Source organism: Eriocheir sinensis, chromosome 48 (assembly GCF_024679095.1).
Source record: "Eriocheir sinensis breed Jianghai 21 chromosome 48, ASM2467909v1, whole genome shotgun sequence".
In the NCBI taxonomy this organism is placed as follows: domain Eukaryota; kingdom Metazoa; phylum Arthropoda; class Malacostraca; order Decapoda; family Varunidae; genus Eriocheir; species Eriocheir sinensis.
This window is the reverse complement of record NC_066556.1, coordinates 7,595,168-7,603,904: the sequence shown is the minus strand read 5'-3', so window position 1 is coordinate 7,603,904 and position 8,737 is coordinate 7,595,168. Positions and strand designations below refer to the sequence as shown.

The 8,737-nt window shown below is 51.9% G+C and overlaps 2 protein-coding genes across 5 annotated transcripts in view; both read left to right on the top strand.

The window, feature by feature from the left end:
* The window catches only part of LOC126981535 (uncharacterized), a 237,726-nt gene extending 230,549 nt beyond the window's left edge, over positions 1 to 7,177 (top strand). For 2 of the 4 annotated variants that reach the window (XM_050832733.1, XM_050832732.1), the window contains 4 exons: positions 19 to 125; positions 1,216 to 1,357; positions 2,858 to 4,000; positions 6,966 to 7,177. In XM_050832733.1, the coding sequence (XP_050688690.1) occupies positions 19 to 125; positions 1,216 to 1,357; positions 2,858 to 4,000; positions 6,966 to 7,038 (1,465 nt within the window). In that variant the 3' untranslated portion in view covers positions 7,039 to 7,177. Of the gene's footprint in view, positions 1 to 18; positions 126 to 1,215; positions 1,358 to 2,857; positions 4,001 to 6,327; positions 6,449 to 6,965 lie in introns of all 4 variants that reach the window. The other 2 variants (XR_007733986.1, XM_050832734.1) reach the window with 2 other exon arrangements.
* Positions 7,048 to 7,776, top strand: LOC126981398 (uncharacterized). The gene has a single exon (XM_050832415.1). The coding sequence runs from the start codon at positions 7,048 to 7,050 to the stop codon at positions 7,774 to 7,776; it is 729 nt and encodes a 242-aa protein (XP_050688372.1).
* The last annotated feature ends 961 nt before the right edge of the window (positions 7,777 to 8,737 follow it).

Below are 8,737 nucleotides of genomic sequence, written 5' to 3'. Positions count from 1 at the left end.
TCTTCCTCCCCACCACAGAGGCAAGATGTTGTTGGGTTATAGTGACCTGGAACTCGTCAACAAGGGCGGCTATGACCTCGTCCACTACGATGACCTCGCTTACGTGGCCTCGGCTCACCAGGAACGTAAGTACAGGGATCACAAACTTACACGATCACCACTTTCTGAACGTAAGTGGTGAGTGTGTCCTGAGCTCCGTCACAAGCCACCATTATCGCCTCAAGCTTTCGCTGTTTTTCTGGTGTCCACTTGTTCCTATTTTAAGTACCGTGACCTTTGCTCCATTGCTCTGAGGGCGGGGGTGACCTGAGATGATAATTACACCACCGCTGCTGGACGTGCTGGCGACGGTGTGACCTTTTATGTGGTGATGTCTCAAGAAGGTCAAGGTGGAAGGCTACCTGTACAGACACCTTTTAGTCCTCTCTGGTTGACGTATTGTGTCCACGTGTTAAGATTCTGTTTAACTACAACTCTTTAGTGCACAAATCAAAGGGGATGTTGCGCCGACTAAACGAAGCGACTAAACGAAACTACTAAACGAAACGACTTTAACGAAACGACTAAACTAAACGACTAAACGAAACGACTAAAAGGGGATGTTGCGCCAACTAAACGAAACTTTCCAAAACTTTCCAACAAATCGAAGGGAATTATGTACTTAACCTGTTCTTTGCTAAAACACAAATCAAAGGAAATTGTGCCTGACCTACTCTGCTAAAACATCAAAGGAAGTAATTGTGTCCGTTATCTATTCTTTGCTAAAACACAAATCAATGGAAATATGTACTCAACCTACTTTTTGCATATTTTTATCCAGTAATTCGACATTTTTTGGCATGACTTACAAGGACACATTTCTTCACTTACTATTTGTGACGTATTGGGATCCTCTTTGAAAATTTTCGATTCATTACAATGCTTATCCCAGGAGACATATTTCGAGTCCTTCCATCTTTATTGAGTCATTCAAAGTCTTTCTAACCTACGCAGACACTCACTCCCCTTATTTCTTTTTCCTCCTTACCGAATCCTATGACACCTTTAACTGTATGATCCCAGATGACTAAACACTAATTAACTCCAGGTAACTCTCCACAAAACACAACATTTACTTAATAATATATGGCTTTAGGTGACCGTATGTGACATCTTATATGACCCCGTGTGACCCAGAGTGGCTAAGTGTGACCTCCTTGACCTCCTCCCTTGCAGTACTTAAGACGGGAGCCTCCGGAATGATCGCCTACCGCCTTCAGACCCGGGACGGAAGTTGGCAGTGGCTTCAAACATCCTCTCGACTGGTATACAAGAACTCCAAGCCGGACTTCATCATCTGCACTCACAGGCCTCTCATGTACGTCTCTCCCTACCCCTCTCCCTCTGTCTCTTTGTTCCTCCTAGCACACGTCAATACCTCCACGACAACTTGTGCTTTTACTCCGTTATTATGATCTAAGTTAGTGTTTGCGTGTGTGGTTGCGCTGGTCTTAGGTGGGCATGTAGATGATGTGGTGTTAAGTGGTGATAGTGGTGGTGTGGGTGGTGTAGTGAAGGGGTGGTGGTGTGTGAAGTAGGTGGTGATATGGGTGGTGAGTCATTTGGTGATGGTGGTGGTGTGGTGATGGTGGTGGTTTGGGTGGTGTAGTAAAGGTGTGATGGTGTGTGAAGCAGGTGGTGATATGGGTTGTGGTGAGTATGTAACGGGTGGTGGTGGTGGTGGTGGTGATGGTGATGGTGATGGTGTGGTGTTACGCGTGAGTTAATGGTTTAGGAAGGTGTGGTTAAGGTGTTGTTCAGGTGTCTGCAGAAAGTCATATTTTAGGTGTGGATGTGTAAGAGTTGTGAGTAGTGAAGGTGATGTTTGTATTGGTGGTGGTGATGGTGGTGGTGGTGATGGTGATGGTGGTGGTGGTGATGGTGATGGTGGTGGTGGTGGTGGTGGTGATGGTGGTGGTAGTGGTGGTGGTGGTGGTGAGGCGTGGCGCGTGACTAAGGGATGTGTGGAGGTTATGGGTATGCTGTATGGGTCTCAGGCGTCCGCTGGGAGTGATAGTGACCCAGGTATGTGTAGGTGTATGGGCCTACGCCAGGTGTCAGTAGGCTTAGCACTTTTAATAAATAGGAAACTTTGGAGTTGCTTTATTCATTTTCTTCACAGCAACGAGGAAGGTCAGTGACTCTTGCGTAAATTTATGACATATACTTAAGGAATTATTATGTTACGTTACGCGCGGTAAATTTAGTCAATTTCGTACAAGTTTTTCTTTTACTGTTACATTCCTGGAGAGAGTACAGATTTTTTTCCTTTCTTTTTATTTTTATTTGATCGTTTCCGGGTGTGAGAAGAGGCGCTTTAGGCACGAGTGGCAACGCACAAGGCACGTAATGGGACCTAATGTGAAGATTTCCCGCTGTTTTCCTGCGCGAGGGAGCAGAAAATTTAAGAAAAAAAAAGACCGCATTTACATCACTCGAGTGCCTGCGGGGCCGAGCGTGGCGCCTTCATGGAAGTCGCTGCAGAGGAGAGCAAATATTTTACGCGTTGGTGTCAATTTGCGCCGCGCTGGGGTGAGGTACAGGTGCGGCGGGGCAGGTAAGGCTGTGATGGGCATGCCATCTGTGATCAGGTAAGTTTGTAAACATATTTCTTTAGCTCTTCTTTATGTAGACCAACGCAGCCTATATAATGTTTCTCCTACATATACCTTAAACTTTAGGCTTATCCCGCCGATGGAAATAAATAAGGTCTATAATAGCAGGTCAGGGAGCAGGTCACGCAAGGCCCTTCAAGGGGAGGTGGCCCGGGGCGGTGACCCAGGCAGGCTCGGCGGCTAACCTGCGTCCTTTTTTTCAGGGAGGAGGAGGGACGCGACCTGCTGGGGAAGCGGACGATGGACTTCAAGGTGTCGTACCTGGACCCCGGCCTCACGCAGTCCTACCTGTGTGACTCGGAGCTGCCGCAGTTGTACGCGTCCCGCATGAGCCGTAAGTACAAGACGCAGCTGCGAGACTTCCTGACGACGTGCCGCAGCAAGAGGAGCTACACCAACCTGTCCGACACGGCCTACAACAACTACAACAACGTGTACGGTGCCTCGCCCTACGCCACGGACAACGGCCTCTACATGCAGCAGAACCTCGGCAACCTGCAGTCCCTCTACCCCACCAGCTACCTGCCCGCCGACAACCTGTTCCACTACCGCCAACTGGGCTCCTACTACCCGGACTACATGACGCACGGCTACGTCAGCAACGGATACGTGGACCCCACGCGCCCCTGCCTCGGCTATGACGTCACCAAGACGGCCGCAGACCAGAAGCTGTACTGCGCGACGCAGCTCGACGCCTCCAAGTACCAGTACAAGCCCACGGACGCCTACTCGGCCGTGTACGGCACCAACACGGTGCTGCCCTCGCTCGACCACAAGTACACGGACCTGCGGACGGCGGACGTGCGACGAGACGACCCCTCGGCCCTGGCGTCCCTGGGGGCCCTAGCGGCCACCCCTGGCGCCGCCAGCAGCGTCGCAGTCAGCTCAGCCGTCACGAGTGCCAGTCACAAGGAAGATACCAAAGACAGCGAGGCGTACCCCAACAACACGCGTCAGACGGTGCTTATGTGGGGCTCCGCCTCCCACGATTATGACCCCAACAAGAAGTACGGCGAGGCGCCCGTGTCCTCCGCCCCGTCGTCGCTGGACCCGAGTTTAGGCGGCGTCGCCTGCAAGTGGGGCACCGCCACTCCAGCGTCCACGCCGGGTGCCCGCAGCAGCGCTGGTGGCTCTCCGCATGGGCCGGAGGGATCCTCGCCCCACGGAGGTCCGCCCTCGGCACACTCGGCGCACTCCGCCGCTGTTGCCGCCGCCACCGCCGCCTCAGCCGCCCATGTCGGCGCAGGTACCGTGGCGCCAGCGGGTAAGGCTGCGTACGGCTACAGTGAGGGCGGCGAGGTATGGCACCACCAGTACTATCCTTACCACCCGTATCACACCCCGCAGTGAGTGACAGCTTTGTTTATTGTCTCTCTAGCCTGCACCCGCATGAAGAGCCCGCCGTAGGCACCGGGCACGCGCACAGCCCTCCACCCCCTCCTACCGCCCCGCAGGCCCCCGGAACGACCGGGGGCTTTCGGGCGGCCTTGTCTCAAACTGATGAGTCGCCTCTGTGAGGGCTGTGCGCTGGGCTCCCTTCCTAAATACCCTAACCTAAGGCTTGGTGTGTGGACCGTCGGTGTTGCGGCGCCCGCGGCAACACCTCGGTTTCCCTGCTGCTCCTGACCTCCTCTGGGCCTCAAGTAGACGGCGGGCTGTTGTGTTACTAACAGGGACCCTTGGCCTCTGCCGCGCCCCTCCGCTCACATAATCTCATAACACCTACGACACAAAATGTCAGTCCTACCATTCTCTCCCGGTGTGTGAGGGTTGCCGGCGAGGCCAGGGGTCACGCTGCATAACATTGGTGTAGAGTGTCGTTGATGCTTCAGTGGTAAGTGTGTCTATCCCAGTCCCTCGTCCCTCGGCTCTTGTGTGTGTGTGTGTGTGTGTGTGCGTGTGTGTGTGTGAAATTCTTCTTGTAAGTCTAATTTAATGTGTGTTTGCTTGTTTGGAGAGAGAGAGAGAGAGAGAGAGAGAGAGAGAGAGAGAGAGAGAGAGAGAGAGAGAGAGAGAGAGAGAGGTTGTTTGGCGCGCGCGTGCGTTTGAGTGTGTGTGTGTGTGTGTGTGTGTGTGTGTGTGTGTATCTGTCGGTCTGTCTATGTAAGTATTGTGCATGTAGACATCGTGTTGGGACGCACGGTGAAGGGTCCCACAAGCATGACTTCTGCATGACCTCTCTCTCTCTCTCTCTCTTTAATGGATTGTGATTTATGTGTTTGTATTTTGAGTTTTGTGTTTATTCATGTTATCCTTGTTTTTGTCACTCCTTTTGGCACCGTCACCCTGCATGCTGACTTGCTCCTCTGTGGACGGGGCTCGAACTGTGAAGTCCCTTGTTCCCTGTGTTACTTCCCCTTCCCTGCCCCATGTGTTAGGTTCCCCTTGACTAACTAACTGCTTGTCTTGTCTTGAGGGAAAGTAGTCCTCGTTCATATGTTGTTATTCCTCAAGTCCCAATGCTGTACTGTTTCTTTTTCTTCGTCTGTTCCCTGTCCCTGTCTTGTTTATCCTTGTGTGTGTGTGTGTGTGTGTGTGTGTGTGTGTGTGTGTGTGTTTGTGTTTGTGTGTCTGCTTTTCCGTCTGTCTCTCTCACCGCTTTTCCTTTCCCTTTCTCTTTCTTTTTCAATCATCTATACTCGTCTTGATATAAAATAGTCCCACCGAACACTGGATCTTCCCATTTATAAATTTACCCGTTTTTTATTATTTTATTGTCACCCACCTTTATTGCGTACTACGTGGCTCACTCACCTGTATGTTTAATTAAGTAACCCATTTGATATCAATAACCCATCTTCTGTGAGTGACACCTGCCCACCGCCTTACCTGTATCAATGAGTCCACACCCAATTTGTAATCACCTGCCCACCCCTCCCACTTGATGTTTCTGTTATAGCAATGATTGATGTGGATTTAGTAACTGTTCACCTGGTTAACTTAATGTCGCCCCCTTCACCTGGTACTCTAATTAATAGTCACCTGTAATTATTGAAGTGTCACCCCGAGACCCACCTGTTCCAAAATTGTGTTGCACCAGTGTGGAAAAATTTGCTGTGTTTTATGGACATACGAGTAACGGTGTTTGTCTTGTCTTTCCCATGCTCCCCCTCCTCCTCCACCTCCTTCTCCGCTGCCTCCTTTCCCTCCTCCTCCTCCACCTCCTCGTCATTCTTATCGTTCCCCTTCTTCTCCCCCTCGTCCTTGTCCTCTTTTTTTTTTACCTCCTCGTACTCGTCCTCCTCCTCCTCTTCCTCCTTCTCCTCCTCCTCCTCCTCGCCCTCCTCCAAATCCTCTTCCTCCTCCTCCTCGTCCTCCTCCTCCTCCTTGTCCTCCTCCTCCTCCTCCTTCTCCTCCTCCCATTCTCCTTTACCCTCTCCCAACCTCATCCCTTAAATATCAGTTCCTGCATTCAGTTCGCTTTTTTGTTTTGTCTTAAGATAAGTAAAACTGTGAATCAAGTCATCTAACTAAAAGCTTTCAGATCAACTTAAATAAATCATAGAGAAGAAAATAAATAACAAGTTGTAATTGCAGCCAAAACTCACCGCTTAGTAGCTCCCGTCACCTCCTCCTCCCCCTCCTGCCCCATGTGTCCTCTCCCCCTTCACCTCCCCCCCAACAAGTCTGCCCCATGTCTAAGACGCGGCCTGTTCTCTGCTCGGCCTTGCAGTGCCATGGGGGAACCCAGCTACCCGCAGATCAGCAGGAACCCAATCCTTTGCTGTCCATCTCTGAGGTAACCAACACCCTCCTCAACCACCACGACTAGACCTGGTGGTGACGACTCCAAGGTAAACACTAAACATCCCCGTAGCTCTCACTCACTCCTCTTCTCCTCCTCTCTCACTCCTCACCTCCCACGTACATAGTTTCTCACTGTCTCACTTGTCAGGTTGTTTATTTTTTAAGGCTGTCTAATCTCCCTGAGTGGAGTATAAGAGTCCTGTAGGTGTTCTATCTAGAGTCTGACACAGTGGTTAGTTTGAGTGTAGTGGAGGAGGCCAGCACCGCCGCAGCTCTACTCAAGCACCACATCATTGCAATCTTTCGGCTAGAGAGACAACGCACTCCTTTATGTTCTCCTGTTTTCTTAGTTGACGTCATGTGGCGATCTAAAGGAACGCACCACTTCTTTTTACTCTCATATTTTTTTTCCTTACTTAGTGAGATTAAAGTATTATTTCTATAAGAATGTGATTAACTGAAATTAGTTTTTTTGTTTCTGTAGATGTTGAGAAGGAAAGTTCTGGTTTTACTTCCTCTAAGTTCGTTCTGTTGATGCCTCTGACGCTTTTGCCGCCTTTGCAGGGAGAAGGAGGAAGCGCCCCTGTGTGGGAGCCCCGAAGTGACCTCTGACCCGCCACTCCTTGCCCAGTCATGAGAGCAGCTGATGACCCCGCCCTCCCAGAGTCCGGTTTTGGGGTCATTAGAATTTGTGGCTCCGTACCTCTTCATCGCAGACTTGGGGTCGCTGCAGCCCATGACAGAGGCCCAGAGCCCGGCCGTGGGGTCACCTCAGGCCACGGGGTCCCTGCAGCCTGTACCGCAAGCCCAGAGTCCGGTGATGGAGTCTCTGCAGCCTGTGACTCAAGCCCAAAGTCCGGTGATAGAATCCCTGCAGCCAGTGGCTCAAGCCCAAAGTCCGGCAACGGTGTCACCACAGGCCATGGGGTTCCTGCATCCCGTGACTCAAGCCCACGGCCCGGCAATGGTGTACTTGCCGCCCATGACCTCTCATGCCCAGAGCCCGGCCATGGGGTCACCTCAAGCTTTGGGGTCCCATCAACTCATGACCTCTCATTCTCAGAGCCCGGACACAGGGTCCCTGCAGCCCATGACTCAAGCCCAGAGCCCGGTGATGGGATCACCACAGGCAATGGGAGCCCTGCAGCCCATGACCTCTCGAGCCAACAGCCCGGCCACAGCATCCCAGCAGCCTACAGCACCACCCATGAATCCGGCCGTGGAGTCCCTGGAGCCTGTGCGTCAAGCCCACAGCCCGGCCGTGGGGTCAGCACAAGCCATGGCTCCCGAGACGCAGGGTTCAGCAGATGAGTCGCCGCGAGGTGCCCCAGACCAGCCGCCTCAACCCTCCACCTCGCACGCCCCAAACCCCTGACGTAGCAACAAAGGGCGGTAACACCAGTGAAGAGTCCCACGCCTCCATCATCCCGGCCACCTTCCCACCACTTCTCGCCTCCTACAATCTCCAGGTCTAGGATTTCCTCCCATTTTTGTCCTGGGAAGCCTCGCCAGTGTGGTGCAGATTCCGTCGGGTACTGCGGGGTGACCAGAGAGAGAGAGAGAGAGAGAGAGAGAGAGAGAGAGAGAGAGAGAGCCGAGGGTACTGTAGGACTTTCAAGCAATGAATATTGAGATCATGTCACAAAAGAGGCAACTGTACAAACTTCAAGAACGTTACAGAGTATTATTGGGAAAGTGAACCTACTTTTTGGGACGAAGGAGAAATGAGGAGTGAGGAAGACAGGGAAAGCGAGGGATGAGGATGAGGAGGACGGAGAGGAACAGAGGAGGCAGTATTGTTTGGGCCTTAGGAGGGCAAGGGGCATGGAGCCACAGGATACCGGGTCATCGCGTTGTCGTTCCAGCAGGTGAGCCGCGTGGAGGAAGTGACGGCCTGCCTCTTTGGCGACCTGTTTTGCCTTCGTACCTGAGCGGGGAGGAGCCAGGCTGGGTAGCGGCGTGTGGCGGGGCGCGAGGCAAAACTGTCCTGATCAGCTGTGTGCGTGTCAGGTTGGATTGGACTATTAGGTGTCTACAGGGTCAAAATGTAAAGGATGCTAAACGTTTGAGATGTAGGTTTACTTCTATAGAGCTGCGAGTGACGCGAGTTGAGTCTTAAGGAAGTTTTGATTTTTTTTTTCCCACGAGCGTGTGTGAAGTGTGTGTGTGGGTCTGTGCGTGTGTGTGTTTTGTGGCCACCCCGAGGAAGCCTTAGAGACCCTGTGGTAGTTAGGAAGGAAAGGACAAGAAGAAATGGAAAGAGATAAGGACAGGAAAGGATGAAAGGATGTTTTTCGGTTTTCAAGGTCAGTGAAGACGATCATCAGGGTGGAAAT

Coding starts and splice junctions, on each gene's coding strand:
- LOC126981398 (XM_050832415.1), top strand. CDS start 7,048: ATGACCCCGCCCTCCCAGAGTCCGGTTTTGGGGTCATTAGAATTTGTG.